Source organism: Condylura cristata, unplaced genomic scaffold (genome assembly GCF_000260355.1).
Source record: "Condylura cristata isolate star-nosed mole 26May11 unplaced genomic scaffold, ConCri1.0 scaffold00010, whole genome shotgun sequence".
In the NCBI taxonomy this organism is placed as follows: Eukaryota; Metazoa; Chordata; class Mammalia; order Eulipotyphla; family Talpidae; genus Condylura; species Condylura cristata.
In genome coordinates, this window is record NW_004567111.1 from 50,807,395 (window position 1) to 50,823,546 (window position 16,152).

Sequence of the window (16,152 nt, forward strand, 5' to 3'; positions counted from 1 at the left end):
GCTCTTACGGACTTATGCACCGGAGTTCGCACCTGAGGCAACCGGAGGTGGCGCGGCCAGGTCTCCAAAACTCTAGCCTCCCACCCACCTCGGGTGGATTGTCGTGACTGGTCCTCCAGTTGCTCCGGCCTCGGTGTCCCGCCCGCCTTTCCCGCGCGGCTCCGCCCCTGCAGCCCCGGGGCGCGGTGGCTGCGGGGACCCGGATCTGCCAGACTCTACCCGCGTCCTGAGAAGCCGGCGGAACAGGTATGCTGCGGGCCTGTCGCCTATAGTCTTAACCTGGAGCCTCCCCATGCTCCCGGAGCCACTAGACATGGAATTGAGCCCCCTGCGGTACAGACGCTGGAAGCCTTGGGGCGGAGTCTCCCCCTCCGGCCGCGTCATTCTCCATGGCTACGCGCACCCGGCCAACCCCAGCACCCCGCAACCCCACCCCAGCCGGGCGGGGTCTGGCTGGGCTCATCTGCCGGTAGTCTCCTGGAAATTCCCTAAGGAAGAAGGAATCGCCCCTAAATTTCACACCTCTGGTACCATCTGGGAAGGAGGGGCGCGGTCCCTTAGGTCAGGCCCTCAGTTCAGGTGTTCGGATTTAGCATCTGCCTTGCTCAAAACCGGGTCCCCAGTGCAACCTCTCCGGTTGTGCAACTGGGTCGCACCTCCATTCCCTCCCTCGCCCCAAGTCTTGGCCTCCACTATCTAACCCTTAGACAAGTTTCTTGAAAACTTAACCAGGCTGCTCACTCAGTTTGGAAAAGTTGGAACGGTTGCTTAAAAGGGGTATTCAAGGAAAGCAATTGATAATAAAATCTGTATTGTATGCTTGGCACAAACACTAAAAGAAGTAGTGAAGTAGCCAGGCGTGGGCACCAGACCATGGCTGTGGCGAAGTGTTAGGTCTGAGCTATGAGAGCAGTTTGCCCAGTGTTGGCCTGACTTTGAAAACAGACACGCAAACAAATGGTGAACTGGTATAGTTCCAAACAATACACAGTACAAGTAAGCCTTGATTTACATGTAGTTGCATCCTTCGAAAATACACTGTTGATTAAAACTGTGCAAAAATAGGTTATACTGAGATGTAAAGGCTCATTGCTAGCCGCAGAAAATGATGAAATCACTCCCCCCACCCTCAACTGGCCTCCCCCACATATACATAAATGTATGCAGAGAATTTCTAAGGTTGTAGGGTCAGACTATCCTTTCTTGTGGGGGACTGTCAAATTCAGAGCCTTAGTAGCTCAGACCTTCCAAACACTTCAAAAAGTCTTTATGCCTGTACTTTTGGGGGGCATACACACACACTTTACAGAGTGTACTGGGGGGTGGGGTTGGGTGGGGGGGGGTGAAATAGACGCACACGCACACGTTACAAAGTTTCCCCTAGGGGGCAGCACGTACCCACTGAAAAAGGTTAGGCTGTGACGGTTGGTCACAAAGCTGTGCTCTTCATAAAGTGCCAAGAGTGGGTGAATTATATCTTTTATTTCCAGAACAAACATGCAAAAACAGATACTGTTATTTAAATTTTAGAAATTAAGAAAATATAGTTATGCAAGGTTAAGGATTCACCTAAGATCACAACACTACAGTATATAAAGCTCAGCTGCAACCCAAGGCTGACCTCTGTGTCACTTTGGTTGTAGCCACAGGAAAGTTAGTTTGACTCTGTCTTGACACGATTGGAAAGAAAGTTTTAGCAAGGTGAGTTATTTTACATTTTAGTGGTCAATTTTCTGTATTTGTTAGTCTTTAAATAAAATGTCATTGCTCATTCCCAGGAACATCTGTCTCATTGGAGACTATGGATCAATATGATGTGATTAAGGCCATCGGGGAAGGTGCTTTTGGGAAAGCATACTTGGCCAAAGGGAAGTCAGATGGCCAGCACTGTGTTATAAAAGAGATCAACTTTGCGAAGGTAAAGTCAAGACGTCCAAATTCTTGTTGTCTTTCACCTTCTGACTTACTGTGCTTAGTATAGTCATCACTATGTTGTTGCAAATAGCAATAGTTCATATTTTTTATAGCAGTGTAGTATTCCTTTGTGAATATATACCACGTCTTAATCCATTCCTTTGTCCTTGGACACTGGTTGTTCCCATAACATGGCTACTGTAAATAGTGCTGCAGTGAACATAGATGTGCATATGTCCCTTCAAATCAGTGTTCTTGCATTCTTAGGAGTGGAATTGTTGGATCATATGTAGATGTATTTTTAATAACTTTAGAGACGCCACACTTTTTTTTTAAAGATTTATTTATTTATGCATACAGAACTGGGGTACAGGCCAGAGGTGTGGAGGTTGAGAGGATTTGCCAGAGACAGAGTGGGGAGTGGATCAGGGAGATAGACTGAAATACCCTGCTGAGGGGAGCAGTGGGCAGGTCAGGAGAGGTCTGCCATGCCACGTGGGTCACTTCCCTGGCCGGGGATCAAACTGCTGCAGTGGCTGCAGTAGCTTCATAGGGCTGTGCTTAAACCCGGTGTCCACCAGGGAGAGCCCTGAAACTCCACACTTGTTATCATACCACCTTGTTTATTTTTCTTACGAGCCTTTATAATGATCTGGAATAACTTTGCTTGCTTATTTCTTCACTTATTTATTGTGTCTCCCTTAGCATGTGGAATAATGCCAGTAATAGGTACTCAAAAAGTTTTTATTGATTGCATTGAATAAATGGAGAAAACTATGTATTACTGCTGTTAGTCTACTAACTTTTGAAAAGTAGTTAAATATATATATTTAAAAATTAATCACTGTTTGCTAAATTCCCCTTAGTTTGTGCTTATGTTACCCTCCTAGTGATGTGTTCATTTCAAGATATATGATACTAACAATGCCCATTGTATGTGTTAAAATTAAAAATAATTTTAAGGCTTATTTATTTGGTTGTGATCTGCTATAATATTTATAGATGAGAGTAGAAGAGGGCTTCCCTGTGGCACAGTGGTTAAGTCTTAGTGCTGTGAAGTGAAAGATTTTTTTTAAAAGATTTATTTATTTATGCATAAAGAACTGGGGTGCAGGCCAGAAGTGTGGGGATGGGGGTTTGAGAGGACTCACCAGAGACAATGTGGGGAACAGAACAGGCAGATCCACCGAAATATGCTGGGGTGTGGTGGATCTGCTGTGCCATGTGGGTTAGCTCCTGGGCAGGGATTGAACTGATACCACAGTGGTTGATGGTGCTGAGACTTAACTCTTGCACCACCAGGGAGACCTTAGCACATCACTATTTTTTTTTTTAAAAAGATTTATTTATTCATTCAGAACTGGGGTACAGGCCAAAGGTAAGGGGCGGTGAGAGGATTCACCAGAGACAAAGCAGGGAGCAGAACAGGTAGATCGACGAAGTTGAGAGGAGAAGTTAAATCTGAGGGGAGCAGTGGGTGGGCCAGAAGAGGTCTGTCGTGCCATGTGGGTCACCTCCAGGGCGGGTAGGGTTCGAACTCATACTGAAGTGGCTTTAGCTTCTTAGTGCTGTGCTTTAACCTGCTGCACCACCAGGAAGGACCGCACATCACTATTTAAACCCTCTCCAGACCTGATATTGTCCAGGGTCCAAGAGGTCTGCGTTTCAGCTGCCAGTTGGATATCTTCAAGTGATATCTGTATTATTATCTGTTGCTGTGTCAGACTTAGGGACTTAAGCAATAAATATTAATTATCTCACACTTTCTGTGAGTTAAGAATTCAAAATGTGAATCGTAGAGGAGCATCTTGAAAGCTAGTTACCACAATTGTATCCCGCGAAAGCAGCAATTTTCATCTTTCTAAGCAAATCTCTGTCACCTGCTGTGTGCTGCATTAGGTGAGTAAACTAAATTTCATTTTTAAAGATTTCTTTCTTCCTTAGCAGTGATGCTGCTAGACCATTGCATTTTAATAAAGCACTCTTTTTCTACTTAAGAGATAAATATTAAAATAACTTCCCGACAGATGGTTTGATAATTACAGTATGGTGCTACCACATTTGAACTTTTAAGACTGCAGAGCTTCACTGGAAACATGTTTTCTTGATTATGATTGTCATTGACAAATCATTGACCAGATATAGGACACTCTGCTACCTGTAGAAATTTTGTTCACTGCTATTGAAGGATCAGTGTTAGAAATGATATTAAAAATCAGTTGCGATTCTGGAGAATTTTAGGCGACTAAGCAGAAAGCATGTTCCTAGAAGGCAATTATCTTTACTGATTATTCTGTTTCTTAATGTAATTTAGATGCCTATCCAAGAAAAAGAAGCTTCAAGGAAAGAAGTCACTCTTCTGGCAAAGATGAAGCATCCCAACATTGTAACCTTCTTCAATTCATTCCAAGGTTTGACTTTCTATTATTCTTAAAATATTTTAATAAGACATAGCATGTAGGCTTTTATAAAAGACCTGTTCCTGAAAACTTTCCATTATATGTATTAAGATTAAAAATAATTTTAAGGCTTATTTATTCGGTGGTGGCCTGCTAGAATATTTATAAATGAGAGTAGAAGAGGGCTTCCCATTTACTTAAATTATTTCCCATTTACTTAAATTATTACAAACTGGGACATCATATTTATTTTTTTCTCTTGTGAATTTTGTACACAGTTTCTCTAATTCTTCCTGGCTCTCCTTTATTCTCACTGCCTCAAGGAGGTCAGGGTAGGTGTATTAACTTTACTTCAGTAAGTCCCTCCCCATTTCAGTGGCCTCAATAACTGTGGCTCCCACTCCATGCTGGCTGTTGGCGAACTGGGTCTGAAGTCTGGGTCCCAGGCTGAAAGAAACAGCCCAACATTGTCCTCGTGAGTGAAAATGCAAGACCCTGCCTCTGCTCCTGGGTCATAAGCAGCTAATGGAGCATGCATGTTACTACCTAGCTATCTTCAAGCACCACTGGTGGGGTGCAGCGGCAGTGAAAATCAGTAAAAATAAACAGCCCCTATTAAATGTACTTACACACTGCAGGGAACTGCCTGGCCAAGTTCAAATCACTGCCAAATCCCTCTCTAGCGAGCGGATTTAAAAGTTTTCTCAGGACTCTTCTGAGGTCTGGTCTTGCTGGAAGCTGAGTAGTACATGTGGGCAGAGAAGTGCATCGTATTGATCACTGAAATGAAAGTCTCAATAGTGGTTAGCCCAAGCGTTTATTAGAGATAATCAAAGTGAGCATTCAAACCCAGGAAGCTGAGAGCTTTTCCAACAATCACAGGTTTGGGTTTTATTATGTAAATAGAGACAGTGATTCATTGAGATTAAAAAAAAAAAGTAATTGTTCTTGAGGGCAGGGATGTGCTCTTTCTGGATTTTGGGGTTCCTAGATTTCTCTGAGACTTGGAGTTGCTGGGTCCTTGCTATGGCCACGAAAGAATCCAAAGCCACTTCTGTCAAAGAATACTTTATGTAGAGACAGTACCCCTGCAGAGAGCTGGGCGGGAGAGGCCATCCATGGAAGAACAACTGCAAGAAGAGGTGGGGGAGGCCTGGGGTAAGTGAGGTACAGGGGGCTGCTCACTCTGTCCTGTTCAGGGGTATGGTTGGGTCATCCCTGGCCACAGGTCAGCATGGGTCTTGCTCCCTTTGCTGCTTCTTGCTCTGCTCAGACGGTCCTGTATCAGCTTGCCTGTAGGTTGGGGTGGAAAGCTGCCTTCTCTCTTCTGAGTTTTTCTTAGTTCTCTCCAGGTTTTATTTTCTCTGGCAAATGTTTCTGGGGTTCTGGGATTGTTGGGCATTCATGTTCTTTAGGCATCACCCCTTCCTGCTCTAAGTCTGGTTTTCAATTCTAATTGAGAATTAGATCTTTAATTTCTCAAGTTAATGACTAAAGATACATCTATGGGTAGAGGAGGGAAAAGCCAGTTCCTAATCACTTCTCTGATTTCTAAAGAATGCATAAAGGGGGCCCTCCCTGGTGGTACAGCCAGTTAGAGCACAGCACTGGGAGGCTGGAGACACTTCAGCATGAGTTTGATCCCCGCCTGCCCTGAAGGTAATCCACATGGCGCTGCAGACCTCTCCTGACCCACCCGCTGCTCCCCTCAGCAGTGTACCTCATCAGTTGGCCTGTTCTTCTCCCCACTCTGTCTCTGGTGAATTCTCTCACTGCCCCTGCGCCTCTGGCCTGAACCCCAGTTCTGTATGAATAAATAAATCAGACTTTAAAAAAAAAAAAGCATAAAGGGGATGTGAAGGCTGGCATCCAAGGTGCAAATCTTTACCTGACTGCTCACTAGAGAAGGAGAGAGAGGCTGGTTGTGTGAAGCTGCTTCAACGAACCAGGCAGGAAGCCTGTGTTGACTTACAAGCCTATGCAGAGAAGGCTTTGTCTTCAGCCTGCTAGGCTGAGAGGTGGGGTTTCCAGAACCCCACTTTTTCAAGATGTTCATAGTATTGAACAGCTTTGAAGTGGAAGCCACTGAATAGTGTGTTATATTCCTGGTCTTGGATTTTAATAATACCATAGGAGGGTCTTTCTTTCCCTCATTTCCTTTTCTTTTCTTTTTTTTGTTTTTTAAAATAATATAACAGTTTATTTTTACATAATTTTGTACACTTTTTTGTTTTTATCTCAATTGTAATCCCCGTGGGCTTCCCATCACCGAATCACCCATGTGCCATCACCATAGTCCTGTGCACTTCCCTCCTACCCCACCTCCCCGCTGTTTTTGATCCCATTCCCCACTCCACCCCCATAAAATGTCTCTGGTATATGGCTGTTCATTATTCTTATTATTTTCTCGCCTGGTCCATTATACTCCTGCTATGAGTGAAACCATCCAGTATTTTTCTTTCTCTTTCTGGCTTATCTCACTAAGCATGATCTTTTCCAGCTCCATCCAAGTTGCTGCAAAAGACATGTGTTTCTCTTTTTGGTTGCTGAGTAATATTCCATTGTATATACGTACCACATCTTTCTAATCCAGTCATCTACTTTTGGGCATTTGGGCTGCTTCCATGTTTTTCCAATTGTAAATAAAGCAGCAATAAACATGGGGGTGCAGGTATCTTTTTCAATCAGTGTTTTTGTGTCTTTTGGGTAGATACCTAGGAGTGGGATTGCTGGGTCATAGTCTTTCCCTCATTTTTTTAGGTTATTATTGTGGCTTCTACTACTTTGGTACCTCCTACTCCTCAGGCCTTCAGTAAGATCACAATTCAAGCTATAGCTGCCCTTACCAATATAGCACAGTGCTCTTGTATTGTTGTGTCTGTCTGTTTATACGGATAATTACCAATCGGCTTACTATGACCTCCCTTAAGATAGTAAACTTAGTGAATTCTTTTGCTCACCAGGACATCTCAGCATCTAGCACATGTTCAGTACTCAATACGTATTTGTTGAATGAGTGTGTGAACTAGACCACTTGATTAGACTGACAATGGGGATTTGAGGACATTTTAAGCTGAACATTGTTATCAGTAATTTACAGTAAATTGTTTGTATTGTAAAGTTCCTTGCAGTGGCATTTTGTTTTAAGTAAAACACCCTTGTTTAGGAAAACTGGGGTTATTCTTATGCCTTTGGATTTGCAGATTGTTGAAACTTGAAACACCAAGCTGACCTGAGAGCCTCAGGGACCTTGTAGCACCTGCCTGAATAGACAAAGCCTTTGTTTAAATGCAAACAGCTATTGTCCAAGCCAAAGAGCTAGAGTGCTCTAGTTTACCAAATATTTGTTTATAAAAAGCATGAAGTCTCTCATAGGTTTGAAGCAACATGAAAAGCAAGTAGTGAGATTTTCCTAGAGCTAAAATAATTCCACTTATATTCCTTCAATCAATATGTTTCCATTGCTAGACATGTTCCAGGTCTTGGGGCTCTAGCAGTGAACAAAGATCCCTCTGCTGTTGTATTCATTTTTCCTGCTGCTATATAACAAATGCTTAACCAACATTTTTAATTATCATTTCCCAGCCTCTGAAGGTGAGATGTGTAGGCTTGGCTTAGCTGCATTCTCTGCTCAGGGTGTCACATAGTTGAAATCAAGATATCAGCTAGCTTGATGTCTCATCTGTGTTCAGTTCTCTTCCACACTTATTCTGGGTGTTGGCAGAATTCATTTAGCAGCACTTTTCGGACTGAGATATCTGCTTTCTTGCTGGTTGCTAACTGGAGGTAGTTCTCTGCTTCTAGAAGTTAAATTCCCTCCTTTGCCTCGAGGCTCCTTCAATTCTGTTGCTCACTTGAAATCTTTCATTCCTCTGTCTTTGACCTCTGGACTCAGATTTCAGTGGTTCATGGGATTAGCCAGATCCACTTGGATAATCTTCTTTTCTATAAACTCAGATGTTGCATTGGGCAACACCACACTGATAAAGAAATGGGAGTCATGGAGAAGGCTACACAATGCAGGATGCTGCCGAAGAGCAAGATCCTGGTCTTTTTATTAGTAGACTAATCAGACAGCATTAATCATGTGAGGAAGTGAAAAAGAAAGGGAGAATTAGAAGAAGCTGGGCAAAAGATGGAACTGTACATCTGCTGATAGTTTGGTATGTAGAACAGCCCTGACTGTTCCAGTCAGGATTTCAATCTTCTCAGTAAGGCATTCCACTAGTCAACTTCTGGGGTCTTTCGTTATACATCAGTCAATGGCCCCCCGGGCGTTCCTGGTCATACCTTGTGATATATAAGACAGGAGTAAGATTATGCATCCATCCTCAGTCCCCCGGCATTCCCGGTCATACCTCGTGATGCAGACCCTTCCCAGGGTGATCTAGCTTTATGCTCTTAATTGATATGAAAGGCGCCTCATAGGGCTGGGCTCTTAGATGGAGGCTGGATAAGCCACCTATGATTAGCAGACCCATACTCAGAGTCAGCTGATTAAGAATTTGAATGATGTCAGCAAAATCCCCTTTTGGGAATCATGGGAATCACATGCAGTTATGTCTGGGTTCTACGCTCTCTCAGGGAAAGGGAGGTAGTTATACAGGGTGTGTGCACTAGTCCTAGAATCTGCCTGCTACACTGAGAATTTTACATATTAGGAGAAAGGATGGCAGGGACAGATGATAAATTTAAGCATAATTAATAAGTTCATTATATAGCATGCTAGGTGACACGTGCTATGGGGAGAATAAAACAAGGTGAGGCAGCAGTAGAGGGAGCAATTTTTAAAAAAGGATTTATTTATTTATGCACACAGAACTGAGGGACAAGGCAGAGGTGCAGGGGTGGTGAGAGGATTCACCAGACACAGAGTGGGGAGCAAAACAGGCAGATTGACAAGTACACTGCGGGTTGCAGGAGAGGTCACACCATGTGGATCACTTCCAGGCCAGGGATCAAACTCATCCTGAAGTGGCATTAGCTTCTTAGTGCTGTGCTGTAACCTGCTGTGCCACCAGGGAGGGCCCAGAGGGAGCAATTATAAATGGGTGGTCAGGATGTGTCCTCATGTGAAGGTAAAATTTGAGCTAAAATTTAAAGAATGTTGCCAGTATCTGGACAAGAGCTTTCTAGGCAAGGAGAATACCTGTTGCAATGGCATGAGGCAAGAGCAGACCTAATGTATATCATTTTTTTTGAGATTTATTTACTTGTGCGTACAAGAGCTGGAGTATGGGCCAGAGGTATCGGGGGTGAGAGGATTCACTAGAGCAGAACAGGCAGATTAACTGAAATACACTGCTGAGGGGAGCAGCGGGTGGAACAGGAAAGGTCTCCTGTGCCATGTGGGTCACCTCCCTGGCCAGGGATCAAACTTGTTCAAACACTTGTTGCAGTGGCTGTGGACAGCTTCATAGTGCTGCACTTTAACCTCTTGCACCACCAGAGAGGGCCCGGGCCTAATATATTATTGGAGGCCATTAGGAGAGGCAAAAGTCCATAGGTCACAGCCCATTTTTGTGGGATATGTCATGATTCAAGAGCCTGGCTGTTATCTACACAGACTGTTTTTCGAGGTTATGTTTGCAGTGAACTTTGAAGGATGTGATAACATCTCCCTGAAGATAAGAAAGCAGGCTTGTTTACTGTCCATTATAAAAGTGGCAGATTCCCCAACTTCAGTTTTCCTCTCCTGCAAGACAGCCCACTGCCTATGCAAATGTCCATCTAAGCATTGATGGACACAGAGAACCAGCAGAAGTATGAAGCTTTGACTACTACTTTGCCAAGAGAATAAAGCCCTTTGTTCTGTCCAGGGAGTCTCGTGTCTTTTGCCAGCATCCATGAAGTAGTCACAGGCTTGGCTATAGGCAGAGTCTCAGTGCTGTTACAGAACCCTGACAGAAGTCAGTTTATTGGACAGAGTACAATAAACAAGGGGAGATATCAAGAAATATCTTCATTTGTTATGCTGATTCTATATCCCTTTTCTATTTTGGGCTCTAAAATGTCTTATTTATGAAATGATGGTGATAGTGGATGGATACCTCATTTCTTCCAATCTAGGTGCCATTCATCTTAGGGTACATCATTGTGCACTAATTTAAAAGAAAAATATTCTCAATTAAACTATGATACAGTGCTTTCTTTTTGTTTTATTTCATATGTGCTACAAGTGTTATTTTAGATTTAGTTAACAGTGTTATTTTTTTATTACCATTGGGCATATATAAAAAGAAAAATACAAGCAAATTTAATTTGTTAAAGTATTCCAAATGTATGGAGGCAGTAGTAGCATCAAGACTGCTGGGTTTACAGCAACAGATGGGAAGATGCCAAAGTCTGTATGACACAATCCTGAATTTTTAAAAGTGCATTTTAGAACGAATTAATTATAGCAGTTGTCTTCTAAACATTGGCTATGTAAAAATTAGTTGCAGTCCTAATGTTAGTGCCTCTCAATATTTTTGAAAGATCAATGATCCAAAAGCTTCATAATTCCAGAAACTACTGCTGTATATAGTGTTTGCAGTTCCTTTTTGTGATATCTTTTCCTCCTTTCTGCATTCTCAATATTATGCATGCGTTTAAGACTAAACACAGATGATTCTCCCTAATGCTAAAGTGGCCTTTTTCACCTCTGTTATTATTAGTATCCAAGTGAAGAGTACCCTAGGATCCAGACTATTAAGGGGAACATGCACTAAAGGCTTTCTGCCATCTGCATACACTAAAGCAAAGTAAGCATATTCTTCGTGTGAAAGATTTTTTTAAAAAGATTTATTTATTAATGAACAAAAGAGTTGGGGTGTACGCCAGAGGTGCGGAGTAGGTGAGAGGGTTCACCAAAGACAGAATGGGGAGCAGAAGAGGCAGATGTACTGAAATACACTGCTGAGAGGAGCAGCAGGTGAGACAGGAGAAGTCTGCCAGGCCATGTGGGTCAACTCTCTGGCCATGCCGGGCATCCAACTCATGCTGCAGTGGCTGGTGATATAGCTTGATAAAGCTGTCTTTAACCCCATGCTCCCCCAGGGAGGCCCCGTGTGAACGATTTTTTAAAAGATTTATTTGTGCATACAAGGACTGGGGTTGCAGAGGGTGAGGTGTGAGAGGATTCACTAGAACAAAACTGGCAGATTGACTGAAATAAACTGCAGAGGGGAACAGCAGGTGGGTCAGAAGAGGTCTGCTGCACCCAGTGGCTCCCTGGCTCCCTGGCCAGGAATTGGACTTGTGCTGCAGTGGCTGCAGATAGCTTCATAGTGCTTTAGCTCGTGGCACCACCACGGAGGGCCCCCAGTGTGAAAGATTTTTAAACAGTTATTATACACAGAGACAGAACCCTTTCCCTGAGTTTCCTTTTTTTCTTTTAAAGATTTATTTATTTATTCATATAGAACTGGGGTACAAGCCAGAGGTGTGGAGGGTGAGAGGATTCACCAGAGACAGAGTGGGGGGCAGAACAGGCAGATGGATGAAGTACACTGCTGAGGGGAGCAGCGGGCGGGTCAGGAGAGGTCTGCCACACCATGTGGATCTCCTCCGGGGCAGGCGGGAATCGAACTCATGTGCAAATGGCTTCAGCTTCTTCGTGCTGTGCTTTAACCCACTGCGCCACCAGGGAGGGCCTGAGTTTCCTTTTTTTGATTCTTGCATGGTTTTGAAATTGCCATCCCTTCCTCGTGGTAGCAGCCTCTTTAGTGATTAAGCTGTGAGAAATATCCTAATTCCCCTAAGAGTAATACATTTCTGAAAAGAATTTATCTCTAGATAATTAGGGTATGTCAGGACATATCTTAAAATCTCACTGCCGCCAGTTGGACTCACATGTACTTCTTTTTGCCCCGGAGTGTACACTCTTACTCTAGCAGTTCTCACACATGCTGATTGACTCCCTAACTAGACTGTCAACTCCTTACATAGCATCTTTGCAATGTATTGCTACCACAGCATTCCTTAGCTTACCCTCAATGAATGTTTGTGGATGTGTGAGTGGTTTTGTCCCCTTTAGGATGTGGACACTTGAAGTGTTATGTGAAAGAGGAAGCGCTCCCTAGGCGAATTAGGAGCAAACCAGGGCAGATGCTCTCATGTTGCTGAACCCATTTTAAATTTGGTTTAAGCTACTTGAAAGAAAAGGTAGCAAATGGAAGATATTTGACAAGCGATTCTGGCATTTAGTGAATACTCAGTTTAACTATAGGGGAAAATACCAGAATGACTAACACTTGCTTATAAGTGTGGTTTCCTGCAGTTTTGTTTTCATTAGAAACCACACAACATGAAAGAACAAAGAGTGGACTTGTTTTTGGAGAACACATAAACTGGTAGGAAAAATAATCAAGTTAGTAGAGACCTTTTTCTAACATGATTCCAGTTAGTGGTTGGTTGGTTAAGGATAAACCTAGTGAAGCGGAAAAGTGTACAGACATTTTAATCTATAAATGCATAATCACATGCAAATGTTTGAGATATATGTCCAAGGTCTTAGACTATGAGTTCACTTATTGGAGTATTGACTAGTTTTCCTTTTCTTGTTCTTTTTTTAAAAAACATTTATTTACTTATGCATCCAAGAGCTCGGGTACAAGAGTGGTGAGAGGATTCACCAGAGAGATTGGGAAACAGAACAGGCAGATCTATCGAAATACTGTCGAGGGGAATAGCGGGTGAGATAGGAGAGGTCTGTTGCTCCTCGTGGGTCACCTTCCTGGCCAGGGATCAAACTCTTGCTGTAGTGGCCGCTCATTGCTTCACAGTTCTGTGTCTTAACCCCTTGCTCCATCAGGGAGGGCATTGAATAGTTTTTCTTATGTAGACTATGCCCCTAATTTATAATTTCCAATTTTTCCTTTTTAGAGTGGAGTAAGAATTTATTCTGTGATCCAATCCTTTCAGAACTTTTCTAATAATTTCCCACTTGCCCCATCCAACATTTAGGTCATAGACATTTTTATTAAGCTACTCACTTTACTGACTCTGCCTGAACATTTAACATGGTTTTGGTAGAAATAACCCCATCTTTCTTTTTTCACTCAAACATTTTCACTTTATGTAATAATTTCATTAACAAGTATAATTGCCATGAGCATATTTGGGAATGTACACTGTGATCTCTTTAAGAATCTAGTAACGCCCACGGGTAGCCTTAAATGAATCTTCTGAGTAGGTCAGGGCAAGTTCAATTAGAAGAGCATCTATTGTATTTCACAACATAGTTGAATAAGGGCCAGGTAAATATAATTTACAGTCAAATTCAAGAAGGGTGTATTAATTCTTCCTGGGCTGTTGGGGAATATTTGCTGCCACTGTTTTATGGCACATTTCTAATATTTTGTAGGAATGTATTATTAACAACAGTTAACATTTATCACTCTCATGTACAGACATTGTTCTCTATTCAACATGAATGAACTCATTTAATCTTTACAACAATCCTAACAGGAGTTTCTATATTGCTATCTCTGTTTTATATACAAGGTTAATGAGGCAGAATGAAGTTAAAATAACTTACCTAGAGTCACAAGAAATGTATGCAATGAGATGGGATTGGAACCCATTCCATCTTGACTCCATAGTCAAAATTTTTAATTATTAGATGCTGCATTTTTTACTACATTCTCCACCCTCTGGAGATTGGAAGGCACATGATTATCTGAAACCCTTCCAACCCTGAAGGATGCCTTTCCTTACAGAGAACGACAGGCTGTTTATTGTGATGGAGTACTGTGATGGAGGGGATCTCATGAAGAGGATTGGTAGACAACGTGGAGTGTTATTTAGTGAAGACCAGGTAAAAGCACTTCTAATTTTCCTTGTAATTTCTGTGGGGAGAGTAAAATTTATCATTCTATGATGAGTAGACCATATTTTGATGATGCACACTTTCTGGTAGACAAATTTACACCATAAGATAGTGGCTCTCTCCTTACTCCAGAATGTATTTGCTATTGAGCTTAAGTTGAATCTCTTTCTGAGAGTGAAGTTTGCTTGAGAAAAGACAGTGTCTCATTTTTGGACCATTTCACATAGCATGTCTCTGAGAGAAATATTCATGACTAAAAAACATCTAGATATGTATTTATAGTTCTCTTCTTCCTTTTACAGTTCAGCACTCTATTTTAGAAAGTGATCCACTCTGCTGGGGAGGTTAGAAGCTCTTCTTAGCAGTAGCTATTTAGTGTCATTGGTTATTAAGAGAGAGGAGAAAAAAGGTGAAGAATAATGGCCTCAATTCCCATTTCCTTTTTGCACAAACACATATTTTTTCTATATGCTGAGCTGCCTTGGGAATCCTCCTGGGGATTGCACTCATGAAGGAAACAGGTGTACATGTGTGGGGGGGAACCACAATCAGCCCTGGCTGCTTCTGGTAAGGCTCACCCCAAGCCTGCCATCTTTCTTTAGGCCCTTGGTTTCTTTGTGCTATTTTGCATTTAAAAAAAAAAGATTTTATTTATTTTTTTTTACATAGAAGAAGTAGGACGTGTAGGCCAGAGGCTGTAGTGGGTGAGATGACTCACCAGAGACAGAGTGGGGACCAGAGCAGGTGTCACCAGAAGACTGGAGTTGGGGCCACCTGTCACCACTGAATGCTGATAAAGTAGAGACAGGAATCGAATCTTTCAAGTGTGCTTTCATCAGACAGCCGGCAATCTGGAAGATGGTGGGTTAACACCCTAACAAAACTGCTTTAACATTTCATTGCCAGCTGCCTTTTTATAATGAACTGAATTAAGAGAGTTCAGCAGTAAGTTGGCCTTCACTGCTACCAGTGGGCTGTGATGTGCAGCCCCGAGGCTCTTTGTCACCCTTCTGGCCTTGGACATCTGGCATCAGGCTCATCCAACTGTGCTAAGGCTGCTCTTCAGCTAGTGCTGGCTCCCTGCACTCTTCTAGACAAGTCCTGGGTTGCAAAATGAACTCAGAGAGGACAGGCCATAAACAATATGTGCATGCAGTCTTTCCAGCTTAGTGTCTCACTCGCTCTCCTCTTTCTCCATGGCCCTACAAGAGGCAGATTTACTCAAATACACTGCTAAGGGGAGCAGCAGGTGAGACAAGAGCAGTCTGCTGCACCATATGTGGGAAGAAATCAAGCCATTGTGGTGATAGTGCTGAGACTTAACCGTAGGCCACCAGGGAGGCCGGATTTTCACATTTAAAAGCATTCATACCCATATAATTTCCTCCTAAAAAGCTGAATATTTTATAAAATATCTTAAATGTATGTATGATTTTGAATGTGTGAATGAATGGAGACTGTCTCCAGCCTCTGTAAATTTAATTAATACTGTTCCTATGTTCATTTACTTTATATAAACTTCATACTTATAGAAGCCCTCCTATCTTCCTGTCTAGGTATTATTTTGCAATATTTAATACAAATACTTTCCTCTACAAAATCTTGAATTACCTTTCCATTTGTTGGGAAAGAACTAAAGTTATAAATGAATCGTAGCCTATGAAATATAGCTTTTCTCCTTTTGTTTTCTGCTTTCTGTATAACTTGGTATCCAAAGAGTCAATGAGATTTTAGAATAGTTTTAATAAAACGCAATAGCCATAAAGCTCATTTTATAAAGAGAGTTGGGCCAGTTAAGATAAAATAAAATCATGACTAAGAAATAAATTAAACTTTAAATATTTTTAATGTTCTATGAATATATATTAATAATTTATTAAAAATTTAATATGTCACAGATTCTCCTCCTCTTTTTCTCCCTGTGTTTGCCAGCCACATCCTCTGAAAAGGAAAACCCAGAGGCACCAGGGTTGTCAGAAACAAGGCTTCTTCTTTCCTATCCTGATATAATTTGTAACTTAGTATTAA

At 42.2% G+C, this 16,152-nt stretch overlaps 1 protein-coding gene across 1 annotated transcript in view; it reads left to right on the forward strand.

The window, feature by feature from the left end:
- The first annotated feature begins 185 nt into the window (after positions 1-185).
- Positions 186-16,152, forward strand: part of NEK5 (NIMA-related kinase 5) — a 56,663-nt gene continuing 40,696 nt past the window's right edge. Inside the window, exons 1-4 of the mRNA XM_012723173.1 lie at positions 186-246; positions 1,779-1,918; positions 4,229-4,325; positions 14,015-14,112. Coding sequence (XP_012578627.1) covers positions 1,802-1,918; positions 4,229-4,325; positions 14,015-14,112 — 312 coding nt within the window. The 5' untranslated portion in view covers positions 186-246; positions 1,779-1,801. The remainder of the gene's footprint in view (positions 247-1,778; positions 1,919-4,228; positions 4,326-14,014; positions 14,113-16,152) is intronic.